This window comes from Ctenocephalides felis, unplaced genomic scaffold (genome assembly GCF_003426905.1).
Source record: "Ctenocephalides felis isolate EL2017-DRISC unplaced genomic scaffold, ASM342690v1 CF-g0.4_SCAFFOLD_00845, whole genome shotgun sequence".
In the NCBI taxonomy this organism is placed as follows: domain Eukaryota; kingdom Metazoa; phylum Arthropoda; class Insecta; order Siphonaptera; family Pulicidae; genus Ctenocephalides; species Ctenocephalides felis.
In genome coordinates, this window is record NW_020536999.1 from 83,106,281 (window position 1) to 83,120,928 (window position 14,648).

Sequence of the window (14,648 nt, forward strand, 5' to 3'; positions counted from 1 at the left end):
AAAACATTTAATATTCCTCGAATATTTCATTATGGTACGAGAAGTTCCAGCAATTTGCCATACACCACCAGCTGATTTTCAAATTCCACTTTTTGCAACTTTTTGCATTGGATCTCCGAAACCACTAGACCTGGCTTTCAAAAATTTCATCGGTTTTCCATTTCATCAACACAAGTGAAATATTTTTTAAATCATTTAAGGGGCTACATGGGTTTCCTCAGGCAAAGAAACGGCCTTTTTAACTTCCCGAAGGAGAAGTTTCTTTTCATCAAAAAATCCGATTTGCTAATTTTATGTTTTCTCGACGTTTCAAACTATTCCGAATCGAATGAAACCAAATTTGGAAAAAGTATGTGTGTGTGCGTGGGCGTGTGCGTGTGCACGAAATTTTGCTGTAAATCAACGTTTTCTCAAAAACGGCTGGACCGATTTCAAAAATTTAAAAGCCATTCGATGTATTTCAATAAGGACTAGCGTTTGTCAATTTTACGCGACTATCAGCCAAGCCGTTTCTTTGTAAATAGCAGAAAAGTGAAAAAAATTTCGTCCACGTTTTAGCCCGCAATTCTGAATCGATTTTGAAAATTTAAAAACCGTTCGAAAGATATTGGCTGGGAAAGATACTGATTAGTTTTTGGTAAAGGTCGGCCGGGCCGTTTTCTTGTAATAAAGTATTGCAAAAAAATTTTTTGACGATTTTTATTATTATTTTTTTGACGGTAGATACCACAATCGACAAGCTAATCGAGTTGTCGCAGAGCCATAATATTTTAGTATGATATAAAAGTCTATGCATAGACTTTTATATCATACTAAATTATTACGGCTCTACGACAACTCGTTTAGCTTTAAAAATTCGTCAAAGTTTGCAAAATTTAGTATCGCATTTTTGGCACTTGTCAAAATTCGACCTTTCATCGACGTTTGCTCAAAACGCCTGAACCGATTTTAGAAATTTAAAAACCATTTGATGTCTCTCAATGAGGACTATCGCTTGTCAGTTTTGTGCGGTGATCTGCCAAGTCGTTTCTTTATAATTCGGAAAAAAGTGTTAAACTTTTTGTCCACAATTAAGCTCATACTACCGAATCGATTTTCACAAATCGAAAACTGTTCGAAAGATATTAGTTGGGAATGATACTGAATAGTTTTAGGTGAAAATCTACCGAGCCGTTTTCTTGTAATTAACTGTTGAAAAAAAAATTTAAGCCGATTTTATGGAACTTTTTTTGGCGATATATATCATGGTCTTACAGAACTTACTGAAATATTACTGTCTTAGAACAATAAGTAGTTTAATTTTAAAATTTCATCAAAATTTGAGAAAATGAGTAGTTTTTTTGACGTTTGTTAAAATTAAAATTAGACGATTTACTTGGTATAACGATAGAGTACATGGTCTTAATGAACATACTAAACCATTAAAGACCTACGGAAACTGGTTTAATTATGAAAATTATTGATTTGTGAACATTTGCTTTTAGAAAATACTCCGAGTTTACGTGTTCGCGTTTTCAAATATCACTCAAATTATTTTATTTTTTTGATTAAGTCGATTATTTTAACATATCGGGACGTTCATGTTACTTGCCTCAAGGCAAAATACCAATACCAACTAGTTTCAATTATGTTTTTTACATATAAAAAATGAAATATTTTATTGAATTTTTTTTTATTTAAAAATTTTTCGACATTCTTAAATAGTTGTAATTAAACAAAAGGAAAATCCTTCGTTTAAGACCTTGTAAACGATATCTCAAAGACCTGTGTAAAATTTCATCAAGATCAGTTGAGTAGTTCCTAAGAAATCTTGACAACCGTCTTTGAAAACATAGTTTTGAGAAAAACGCGTTTAAAGTTTTAAGAGACGACAAAGGTGGACCTCAAGCGTCCACGTTTTCAAGGCTGTATCTCCGAAACTATTAGTCGGGTCAACTTAAAAATTTAGGACCTTATACTAGAGATGTTATAGAATTTAATAAGACAAAAAAAATTTTTTGATTTTTTGAAATCATGAAACCCATGTAACCCCTTAAATCGGGCGTCGTTACTTTAAAAACGAAATTACCATTTTTGACATTTTTTCCCCCGAATCTCCAAAACGGATGGCATGCCTTTGCCAGAAACTAATCAGCACGTCTCCTTATCAGTAGGAAGCGAATGCTTTTTGAATTATTCAAATCGATTAATCCGTGTTCGCAAAATCATCGTCGAAAATTTGTATCCGCGCACTAACACGTACATACATTTTTTCTAAGATATGCCAAAATGTTCAGAAACCTCTCAAACGTAAAGATATATAAAAATTTTCATTTTCGATTTTAATGCGATTACTATAACTTACCCTACGGGAAGTTAATAAAATAAAAACTTGTTTAGAGGTACATTTGCACCGTTCATACCAAAATGCTTATTTATCCAAAAATAATAACTACTTAGCTGTAAGTGGAATTCTGTCTTAAGGCAATTAAGGCATCGTGCCTAAAGGCAAATTGCTGGAACTTCCCGTACAAAAAATTATGATTTTTTTTAAAACGATTAACATTTTTGAAAAAATTAGGCCTTTTGAGACAAAAATTTACTTCAAAAAAATTAGAATTTTGAGAAACTATAAATTTGACAAAAAATTACTTTTTTTTGGAAAAAAATTTTTTTTTTTGAAAACAAATTTTTTTTTTTGAATGCAAAATTTTTTTGAAAAGAAAAATGTTTACTTCATTTTGACATATTTTGGAAATTCTGAACTTTTTTTCAAAGCAATCGTACTGCTTGAACTGCATAGAGACGAAATGTCAAAGCGCGCAAGTGCCGCGCCGCCGTCTAACTCATAAGCATTGGTACGGAACCCATAGAAATGGAAAAAAAAAATTACTTATCGTTAAAATCTCTAAAAAAATACTTATAATTTGATGTGCATATGTCTAATGATCATTTTTAACCGCCGAATGGCATTTTTTTACTTTTTTCATTAGATCTTCGAAACCGTTAGCCCTGCCTTCATGAAAATTTTATGAAATCATTATCTTGTCAATACAAGTAAAATGTTTTTTAAATTATTCAAATCGGACGCTCCGTTCTCTTAAAAACTGAGTTACCGTTTTCGGCACTTTTTGCCCCGTATCTTCGGAACAGGTAGACCTGCCTTCGCCAAAAACTAATCAGCACGTCTCCTTATCAATACGAATCGAATGTTTATTGAATTATTCAAATCGGTTGATCCGTGCTCCCGAAATCGTCGACAAAAATTTGTATCCGCACACACACATACACGCACATACACACACACATATACATCCACTTTTTCTAAGGTATGCCATTGGCAATGTTCAGAAACCACTCAAACGTAAAGATATATAAGAATTTTCATTTTCGATTTTTTTGCGATTACTATAACTTGCCCTACGGGAAGTTAATAAAATAAAAAATTATTGAGGGGAACATTTGCACCGTTTATGCCACAATGCTTATTTATCCAAAAATATTAATAATAAAATATTTATCGATGATTTGTGCTATCGAATAATATTTTAAAAATGGATTTGTTAGTGGTATGGCAGCACTGACAAATTTATATGATAACGTTGGCAACATTTTAGTTATAAGCGACATGCGACATGAGTGAAGGCTGTCGGCTGAAGTGAAGACGCCATTTTTATTTGTCGTATTTAATTGTTTAATTTATTGTACCTACTGATTTTATAAGATGTATTAACAAGTATACGTCTTGATTAATTGTGTTTTTTATGTATTTCTGCATAATAATTATGGTGATAATATATTTCTGAATGTCAACAGGTGATTTTATTTGGTTGGGCAAATTTTCACCAGGTATGTTATCATACTCGTTCTCGTTATTTTTATTTCAATGATGATACTGCGTCAAATATATAGCATAAAATCTTAATGTCGATACATGAATTCACTGAATCGATACCGAAGTAATTGTTGAGTACAAATAGGCGTTTGTATTTTAGGTTATCGTTCCTTGCAGTTGAGATAACGTTTTAGTTTCTTTACCCTTTACTAAAATTTTTGGATACAAATTTTATAAGTGCTATATCGAGGCTAAACATGTCTGAAGAAACAAGTTCTACTGTAGCGATTAAAATGGAACCAGTTGAATATCCTCAAGAGGAGGAGCAAGAATTTGATGATAATCCACAAGTAAATCAAGAATTAGTTGATTATCCTCAAATTAAACAAGAATTAGTTGATTATCCACAAGAAAATCTAGAATTAGTTTATCATCAACAAGAGAATCAAGAATTAGATAATTATCCACAAGTGAAACAAGAAGTAGATGATTACGAAGTTATGGAAATATGTCAGGAAAATGAAGAAACATATGTCCAGCAATCTTCAGAATCTGAGACTGCATCAGAAGAAGAAATAGAACAGGATGCAATTTATAAGCCAGGCGCAGTCACTACTAAAAGGCAAAGAAAAAAGAAACCTCATATATGTAAAGTATGCAATAAAATATTTGCAACAAAATATACCTTAAAAGATCATGAAACAATCCATACCGGAGAACGCTCTTATAAATGTGAATTATGTGACAAAACATTTGCAACAAAAACAACATTGAATCGGCATGAATTAGTTCACACAGGAAATCGCCGTCACAAATGCGAAATATGTGGTAAAACATTTACTGACAAATTTCAATTAAACAAGCATGAAACAGTTCATACTGGAATCCGGCCATATAAATGTGAAATGTGTGATAGAACTTTCACAACAAATTATGTGTTAAAAATACATATAGCAAACCATACCGGAGAAAGCCCTTTCAGTTGTGAAAAATGCAATAAATCATTCACAACAAAACGAGCACTAATCCAGCACGAATTGATCCATACTGGGGAAAGTCCTCATAAATGTGAAACTTGTCATAAAACATTTACAGCTAAACATTCGTTAACCAAACATGAAATCATTCATACTGGAGAGCGTCTTTATAAATGCGAGACATGTGGTAAAACATTTACAACAAAATATGCATTAAAGCTGCATGAAGTGATACATACTGGGGAAAGCAATCATAAATGCGTAAGTTGCAATAAAACATTCCAAACAAAACAAGCATTGATGCGGCATGACATAACTCATACTGAAGATCGACCTTATAATTGTGAACAATGCGATAAAACATTCAAAACAAAAGCAGCATTAAGACAACATAGAATTGATGTCCACACCACGGAACTCTCTCATGAATGTGCAACATGCAACAAATCATTTGCGACAAATCGAAGATTAAAACAACATATAAAGATTCATATGGTTGCAACTGCTGCTGATTTGCAACCAATAGAAGAAATCAGTTGAAAATGCTTTCTTTCAATAAATATCACGAGCAGTGTTGTCAGAGTTAAACTCACATAAATTTGTCTCAAGCATAAGGGAATTGGAAAACTGCAGACAAAAGTTCTGTTGATTTATTGTATTGTGCTACTATATTATAAATACAATTGCAGATGAGTACTTTTACCTAACAATATTACCTGGAGCCTCTTTTCTGAGGTTTGAATACTGAAAACAAAAGCGGACGAATACCCAAGATCAAATGAACTTGTTTAATAGGTCATTTAAGATTTTTTAAATCATTTAAGATATGGAGGATGAATATGTCCATTATAAAGTTGGGGAATCCTGAAGTTTCGAGATTTATCTAGGTATATTTACTAGATCAGAACTTATTTGGTTCTCTTATTGAAAAATTTGAAGTCATGGATCAAATGGCACATAAACAGTTTCCCAAAGAGTAAGATGAAGAAGGAACCCAAAAGCTGGTGCACCAGGAGTAAGAAAAATTAATTGTATAGTCCACTTCTTGTACATTTTAATTGTTCCAACAAATTCCATTTAGTTGTACTTTAAGAGAGCTTTATATATTTTATAAAAATGTAATGATATTGAAAATATAATAATTAGTTGGAAATGAAATTGGCTTTTTATAATTTTCATTAATGCTAAACCAATGAACAAATATAATGTTGACTTTTCACAACATTTTCAGTCTATCCAGAACATTTATAGATTATCCAAAACATTTTCAGAGTGTATTATATATTTTCAGAACACCTAAAACATTTTCAAATTATCTAGAATGTTTTAAGACTATCTAGAATATTTTTATATTATTCAGATCATTTTTAGATGTATAATACATTTTCAGAGTATTCAGAACATCTGGCCCCTAGGTTGTATCTTTAAGGCCAGTGATTGCAATGTGGCACAGAAGGAAAAATCTTGTTTTTCATAGCTTGTTTTATATGTTTGTACTCTCAAGTACGAATGTTTTATTTCATTTCTACTAATTGGGCAACACTAATAACATTTCAACTGCGAATTTAACGCGAAAAAATTTGAAATTATATATTATATAGTTAAATGAAAAAAAGATAGATTTTAGTCTGATATTATTTTAAAATCATTTAAATTTATTTTTTTGAAGTAAAACTTCTTTAGGCGCGACTAGGGTGTAAATCCGTACAAATGCAACGAAAATGCGTAATGCCAGAACTGTACGTTATTCGCTATTGATGAAATCATTTCTATACAGGTCGATTGTGATTACACGTCGTGTATGTGAATAGAGATCTATCGTTGTATGCGTACCGGCATCAACGTTGTATGCGTTCCGATATCAACAAGGAAATCGGAATGGATAAATAAATATTTTAAAGTTATATCGTAGTACAAATCTTGATTTGATAAAAAATGCCCGAATCAGAAGAAAATTTTACCCTGTTCCTTGAAAATAATAAAGCAAATTAAGCATTTGTGCCATGTACTAAACGCACGTTTATTGATTAGAAATAATTTCTATATTATTCGTAGTTTTTATAAATCTTTGAAGTTATTAAAATGGAAAATAATTTTTAGGCAATACAGTTATTACAGCTGTTCAAAGAATGAGATTATATCGCCAGCGAAAAAGTAAAAAAATACAAGCCGTCAATGAATGTATGTTAATTTTAATTACATGAAGTTCTTCAAACACAATTACATGATGAGTGAAGTTGCAAAAACAATATTTGTTTAGGCGTTATTTACTATAATCCACTGCGTGAACGAATATTATAGAATTTATTAATCAGCAATTACTTCATTTCTCTAATGAAGGTCCAAGTCCTAAATGCTAATTACAATGACAAACCCATCATGTCATATTTGAAGTATGACTTTAATTACATTATTGTTTTTAAATATTATACATATTTTTAATGCTATTATAAATATATAATTTATTATTATATAAATATGTATAATGGTTGACACTAATAAATGTGTGCATCACGAGTGTTAATAAACATTATTTAAAATTGTTATGTAATGTATTTATTTTTACTTAAATGCCATCTTGTACAGTAGCAAAAAAGTTTTACTTCAATCGCGTGTGAACCTTACGCGCACTTTTTTGCATTTTTTATGGTGGGTTTTCCTAAATTCTTGGTAGCTTTGTTTAAATAACATATAGTACACCTAGTACACATTGTTTTAAACATAAAGTGCTCAAACATAGAAGGAACTGTGACATCACATGTCTGAGCGAGCATTGCCGACGGCAATCGCGGAACTCTCACGATTGATAAGTGATATGTCATATCATTTATTTTAATTATGTAAATACATGAACACTATACTAGACAACACAACAATTTTCACATTGAACACAATAGAAAGAAGAATTTCAGAGAAAATGTCATATGGAGTGCCAGCAAAACATATAACGAATTGCCAAACAATATTAAGATGACCAAAGATGACGATAAATTTAAAAGAAAAATAAAAAAACACTATAAGGAAATTGAAGACCAAGAAGACTGAAGAGTGATATATAAAGATATTTTTAGTTATATATAGATATTATATTAATGAAATAGATTATTATAGTCAAATGAAATGTATATATTATATGAAAACTGTTTTCATAATCTCTCATACCAGGCAACTCTGCCTGACTGAGATATGAAAATAATGTATATATATATAAAAAAAAAAAAAAAAAAAAAGGCAATTGTGATGATTGATGATTTTGTAAAAAATGATATTAATAATTTTTATCATAATAGTTAATTTAATTCAAATATTATCTGTGATAGTTTTATTTCAATAATATAATGGCAATTGTGATGGAAATGATATTAATAATATTCTGAAATGTGAAATAAATGTACAAAAAATCGAATCCACCTGTTAAAATCGGTTCATATATTTTGAAGCTTATTATGTTAGGCACTTAACATATGACATATGTCATTTGACCAATCAGGAGAGTCCGCAATTGTCGTCGGTAATGTCCGCTCAGACATGTGACGTCACATACCTTTCTATGCACTTCTATGATGCTTCTATTTTTGAGCACAACTGAAAACATATGAGGACTAGCAATACATGTAGTGTAATGTCTATGAATCCACTTCATACAAAATGTGGTAACCACGGTTACACAAAACCAATACTCAACAAAGTACTTTTGACGAGCAAATGTTCCAAAATACTTAATTTTATCAAATTTAATATCAATCAGTTATCTGTTATTAATGCAGAAGTTAAAAATCGTCCTAATAGGACCTCCCCAGTCCGGAAAATCAATGATAGCCAACTCCTTGTCCGAGGTGAACGAAAACCTAGAAATCTATCCGACACAAGGTTGTCGAATCGTCGAATTTGAACTAAATGACATCTACGTCAACCAGAAGTCAACCAACGTGTTGATCGAACTCTGGGACTGCAGTGGCCAACACAAATTCAGCAACTGCTGGCCAATTATCAGGCACATGGCTCAAGGAGTCGTCCTGGTGCACACCGAGTACAACCAGGGGACCCAACAGGAGTTGGATTTGCTTTATAATTACTTTGTTACCCAGAATGGACTCAGTGCCAAGTGTTGTCTGGTTTTTAACCATACTGGGGATAGAGTTGGTAAATTGGGTTCCAGTTTTTTGAGGATTTCTCAGGTCAAAGTCGATTTGGCGGAAGTCGAGGTGCTGAAGAAGGATTTTTCTGAGTTTATTAGCTCTTTGTTGCAAGAGCAAAGTGGTGACGGCAGGGGTAGTGGGAGTTCTAGAAGTGGGATACAAAATTATACAGGAATGTATTAGGAAAATAGGATAAATTAATGCATATTAATAAATATATAAAATAGACGTGAATAAAATTGTAATTTTTAAAAACTCATGTTTGTAATATATGTATATATATATATATATATATATATATATATATATATATATATATATATGGACTTAAAGACAACTACATACAGACAAAAACAAATGAACACTACACTACACTAAATGTAACAGCTAGCAATAGCTCAAACATTCAAAACTAAATATGATTTTACGTTAAAAAACTAGATTTGTGTACATAGTTGTTATAAGGCTGAACACTGAATGAATAGTATTTCCATTTTTTTTTTTAATATGTAAAATGGTAAAACATGCTTTTAAAAAGTAATAATGACAGGAACATGCTTCATTCAGTATTTAATGCTGTTTGAAAATTGGTTGAGAAATATTTTGAATTCATTACAAAGCGAATTACTGTCAGTCGTTTATTTATGGCTTTATTGCATAACGAAATTAGATAACCCTCACTAAATCTTCTTTTAAATTAATTAGTTTCAAAATGTAAGACACTCAGGTTAAGGAAATCGATGTTATGCTAAATATTATTTATGTGCTCTGTGAGCATTGTTTTGTTCTGATTCTTGTTGTTTGAATTATTTCTATGTTGAGCAATTCTTTTGTGTAAATTTTGACTAGTTTCACCTTCATAAGCTTCGTCAAAGTTGAGACAATTGAATCAAATCAAATTTAGATATAATATATATTTAATATATATATGTATATATATATGGTAAACTTGTTTCTTGGGCATCCATCCAGTAACTAAAAAACAGTTTTATTGAAAAATGTTTTTATTTAGAGAAACATACATGTTTACATTTAGAGAAGCTTTTTTATAATAAGATATATTATTTATTTTAATTTTACAATTTTTTAAAAAAAAAATTTCAAACCTTGACGTCTTATCAATTTTTTATTTCATATTTATTTTTTCGTGCAATTTTGTGTGTTTTTTGTGTTATTTTTTTAAATTTATTTGTATGCACTGAAGATGGGTCAAATCAAAACCCGAAACTTATGTTTCTCTAAATAAAAACATTTTTCAATAAAACTGTTTTTTAATTACTGGATGGATGCCCAAGAAACATTTTTATCATATTATTTCACCATCTGAAGAAAAACCTCTCGCTTTATGTTTTTATATATATATATATATATATATATATATATATATATATATTATGCACACATAATGTACATAGATTTTTGGTTCGACGTTGTCGATATTGTATACGTTTTGGCGCTTTATGCGTGTCATCATTCAGCAAGTTCACATCAGAAGGAAACACTATTATTTGAACTAATAAATTTATATTTACATTATTAAACGATTATATACAATACACTTTTATCAGTAACAGAGTTAAAAATACATAAATTGCAATTCAACAAGGTTGGATAGATTCCGGCAAATTCAAGAGTTTGTTGAACGTTTTCTTACAGGGCGTATTCCAGCATGTACTACTTTTACATGTCGCATTAATGCATTTTTTCTTACAAATGCTTTATTGCAAATTTTACAACTATGAGGACGTTCTCCAGTGTGAAGCAATTTATGTTCAATTAATGAGTGTTTTGCTGTGAATGTTTTATCGCATATTTCACAGTTATAAGGACGCTCTCCAGTGTGAACCATTTGATGTCTTTTAAGGTTTGGCTTTTGTGTGAATCCTCTGTTGCATATTTCACAATTGTAAAGTAATCCGGTGTGACACTTTTTATGCGATTTAAGGTAGCGCTTTGTTGAGAATGATTTATTGCATATTTCACAACTATAAGGACGTTCTTCAGTATGAACTGTTCCATGTCCTATTAATCCCATTTTTCTTGCAAATGTTTTATTGCATATTTCACATACATAAGGACGTTGTCCAGTGTGAATCTTTTTGTGTTCATTAAAATTATTCTTTCTTTTGAATGTTATATGACATATTTCACATTCATAAGGTTTTTCTGTAGTGTGAATTATTTTATGTTTATGTAAATATTGCTTTATTTTGAATTTTTTATTACATATTTCACATTCAAAAGGTCTTTCTCTGGTGTGAATCATTTTATGTAAATTTAAAAGTGTCTTTATTGTGAATGTTTTATTGCATACTTCACAACTAAAAGAACGCTCACCAGTGTGAACCATTTTATGACGCTTTAAATTTTGCTTTCTTTTGTATGATTTATGGCAATATTCACAACTATATGGTTTTAGATTATTGTTTACTCTACATTTTTCAGAAACAGTTTCAAATGATTTGTTCGTATTACTTGAATTACTGATTTCTTCAAAAAATATGTAAGATTTTTTTTCTATACTTGTATTAGTTGCAGCATCTTGCCTGTCAATCCTTTCTTTCTTTATTCCCTCCTCAACCGTAACCTCAGATTTTAAGAATTGCTGTAAACATATTTCATCATACTCCATACTCATATTTGATGTATATTCATAATCATCAAATTCTTGTTTCACTCGAAAATCTTGCTCATCGATACTTTCTTGCTTTATATCCTCATCAACCATAACCTCTGATTTTAGAAATTGCTGTAGACAAGTCTGATCATTCTCCATACAAATACCTGCGTTGTTTTCATAATCATCAAAATCTTGTTTAACTTGAGGATATTTGATCGGTTTAATTTTAATTGTTGTGTTTGAATTTGTTTCTTCGGACATTTTTGACTTTTGTAGGTTATGGTAATTGCTGTCTAAAGATTACTTTCTTCCTAAAAGTCGAAAAGCCTCGTTATTTATGTGTCATGAACGTATAATAAATATATTTTGATATTTATTAACATATTGTAATACTAACACTGAACTTTTTGTTATTATTTTATATTTTCATTTGCTTTATTTTTGCACTTTGATAATTTGACAGTTCCACTTCGTTTAGGTTAGACGTTAGACAACATTAAAAACATTTCGATTGCGAGTTTATCAAGGCTACCAACATAGATAAATAAGCTACCGAGAATTTGAAAATGACGACTTTGAATGATAATGAAAATTTAAATGAATACGTTTTACACCATTAGTAGGCCACAATCTATTCCTTTTCCTGGTTATGATAATAATATATGATTTTAAATTTTGCCACCGTTAAATTTGAAGTTGAAATGTTTTTGGTGTTGCCCAATCGGAGCAAAGGAGGAATGTCAAATTGTCAAAGCGAGTAAATAAAGCAAAGGAAAATATAAAATAATAAAAAGGTCAGTGTTAGTATTATGACGTATCAATATATTTTAAGATATATTCATTGTACGTTCATAATACATAAATTACAAGGCTTCTTGACTTTTAGGAAGGAAGAAATCTTTAGACAGCCTACAAAAGTACCATAGCCTACCAAAGTCAAAAATGTCTGAAGTAGCGAATTCAATCACAACAATTAAAATGGAACCAATCGAAGATTCTCAAGTTGAACAAGAATTTGATCATGTGAATGCAAACGACGAAATATGTCTTCAGAAGTTTTTAGAATCTGAGGTCATTATTGATGAAGAAATAAAGCAAGAAGCGATTGAAGGTCAAGAAGCTGTGACAAGTCCAGACCAGATAAGTGTAGATGAAAATTCTAATACAAGTAATACAAAAATGGTTACAAAAAAAAAACGAAGTACCTATAGGAGACAATCTCATAAATGTGAAACTTGCAATAAAATATTGTCCTCAAAGCAAGGATTAGAACATCATCAAATGATCCACACTGGAGAGCGCCCTTTTAAATGTGAGATATGTAATAAAGCATTCAAAGCTTTAGGTATATTAAACCGACATAAAGCTCGCCATGCCAGACCACGCTTATATAAATGTGAGAATTGCGATAAAGCATTCTTATCACAATATATATTAAGCCAACATGAAATGACCCACATTATACGCTCTTATGAATGTGAGATATGCGGTAAAACATTCAATAAACTATGTGTATTAAAAATGCATCAAGCAGTCCACACCGGAGAACGCCCTCATAAGTGTCTAATATGCAATGAGACATTTATACAAGCAAACAATTTAAAACTACATTTATTAAAACATGCTGGAGTGCGTCCTTACGCTTGTGCAACTTGTAATAGAACATTCCCAACAAAAGCTAGATTAAGCCAACATGAAATAAGCCATAGCGAAGAAAGACCTTATACATGTGAACTATGCAATAAAGCCTTCAAATCAAAAAAGTACTTAAAAAGACACGAGGTTAGTCATTATGGAGAATATTGTCATCAGTGTTACAATTGCGATAAAATATTCAAAAGAAGCCAGGAATTAACTGCACACGAATTGACTCACTCTGAAAGCATTTATAAATGTGAAACATGCAATAAAACATTCTCAAGAAAAAAATCATTGAATATACATGAAAGGATCCACACTGGCCAATGGCTTTTTAAATGTGAAATATGCTACAAAACTTTTACAACAAAAAAATCATTGAAGTGCCATGAAGTGATTCATACTGGGGAACGCCCTTATAAATGCGAAATATGCAATAAGGAGTTTACTCGATCACAAACTTTGAGAGTGCATTTAATTGTGCATAGTGAAGATCGAGAGCATGATTGTGATACATGCAATAAATCATTCAAAACAAAACAAGCATTGAATCAACATAAAGTTGTCCATATTGAAAGTCCATATAAATGTGACAAGTGCAGCATTGCATATAAAACAAAACGGTCATTAAAACGACATGCAAAAACTCATTTGGAATATTGAAAAAAAAATTCAAGTGGTTTAAAGAAAATATACATATTGTACCAGGGGGATATAGTATGATTTTTTTTTATATGATGACGCCTATAGAAAGAATTTTAGGGATGAAGATTTTATTTTGTTAATTTTTAATTTATTTATAGTTATTATAGATTTATTCATATTGGAGTTTGAGATGTTTGTTTTCTAATATTTTTTAATAAAAACATTTTGATTGATTTCAACACCATATTTTATATCTATTAGGAAATAATGACATTGAAAATTAATACATATTGATTTATTTACTTTCCATAGGGTGAGTTATTGTAATCGTCCAAAAATCAAAGTTGAAAATGTTTGCATATCTTCATGTTCTGAAGGTTTCTGAACATTTTGGCTTTAAATGATACAATGATAATGAAAATTAAAATGAATAGGTTCTCCACTAATATTAGACCACAATGTAACTCTTTTCCTCGGTACTGTTTGATGATAATATCCTAGACAATAATAGAATATGATATATTCATGGATAAAATTTTATTTTAAATTTTGCCGCCGTTAAATTCGAAGATGAAGTGTTTCTGGTGTCGCCCAATCAGAACGAAGGAGAAATGTCAAATTGTCAATTTAGTTTATACAATTGTGTGTATGGCATCGTGCCTTAAGGCAAATTGCTGAGGAACTTCTGTAACAAAATGTTCGAGGAATATTAAATGTTTTCAAATAAATTATTATAAATAAATACTGTAACATTGTCTAATATTTATAAGAATTATATAAACTGAATTGCAAAGTTGAAAATATTTGTTTAAAGT

The 14,648-nt window shown here is 30.5% G+C and overlaps 4 protein-coding genes across 4 annotated transcripts; 3 read left to right on the forward strand and 1 right to left on the reverse strand.

The window, feature by feature from the left end:
* Positions 1 to 3,717: 3,717 nt before the first annotated feature.
* Positions 3,718 to 5,882, forward strand: LOC113370549 (zinc finger protein 501-like). Its single transcript, XM_026611232.1, has 2 exons — positions 3,718 to 3,828; positions 3,975 to 5,882. The coding sequence occupies exon 2, from the start codon at positions 4,072 to 4,074 to the stop codon at positions 5,329 to 5,331; it is 1,260 nt and encodes a 419-aa protein (XP_026467017.1). The 5' UTR covers positions 3,718 to 3,828; positions 3,975 to 4,071; the 3' UTR covers positions 5,332 to 5,882.
* Positions 5,883 to 8,552: 2,670 nt separating this feature from the next.
* On the forward strand, positions 8,553 to 9,113 carry LOC113391083 (intraflagellar transport protein 22 homolog). Its single transcript, XM_026627054.1, has one exon. It carries the CDS (start codon positions 8,553 to 8,555, stop codon positions 9,111 to 9,113), a length of 561 nt encoding a protein of 186 aa, XP_026482839.1.
* A 1,429-nt stretch (positions 9,114 to 10,542) lies between these two features.
* On the reverse strand, positions 10,543 to 12,079 carry LOC113370555 (zinc finger protein OZF-like). The gene is made up of 2 exons (XM_026611245.1): positions 11,948 to 12,079; positions 10,543 to 11,861 (listed from the first exon to the last, which is right to left on the reverse strand). The coding sequence occupies exon 2, from the start codon at positions 11,809 to 11,811 to the stop codon at positions 10,558 to 10,560; it is 1,254 nt and encodes a 417-aa protein (XP_026467030.1). The 5' UTR covers positions 11,812 to 11,861; positions 11,948 to 12,079; the 3' UTR covers positions 10,543 to 10,557.
* A 157-nt stretch (positions 12,080 to 12,236) lies between these two features.
* Positions 12,237 to 13,950, forward strand: LOC113370538 (zinc finger protein 93-like). The gene is made up of 2 exons (XM_026611220.1): positions 12,237 to 12,344; positions 12,437 to 13,950. Exon 2 carries the CDS (start codon positions 12,493 to 12,495, stop codon positions 13,849 to 13,851), a length of 1,359 nt encoding a protein of 452 aa, XP_026467005.1. The 5' UTR covers positions 12,237 to 12,344; positions 12,437 to 12,492; the 3' UTR covers positions 13,852 to 13,950.
* Positions 13,951 to 14,648: the final 698 nt, after the last annotated feature.

Bases quoted from the DNA above. Each gene is read 5' to 3' on its own strand.
- LOC113370549 (XM_026611232.1), top strand. From the start codon at position 4,072: ATGTCTGAAGAAACAAGTTCTACTGTAGCGATTAAAATGGAACCAGTT.
- LOC113391083 (XM_026627054.1), top strand. From the start codon at position 8,553: ATGCAGAAGTTAAAAATCGTCCTAATAGGACCTCCCCAGTCCGGAAAA.
- LOC113370555 (XM_026611245.1), bottom strand. From the start codon at position 11,811: ATGTCCGAAGAAACAAATTCAAACACAACAATTAAAATTAAACCGATC.
- LOC113370538 (XM_026611220.1), top strand. From the start codon at position 12,493: ATGTCTGAAGTAGCGAATTCAATCACAACAATTAAAATGGAACCAATC.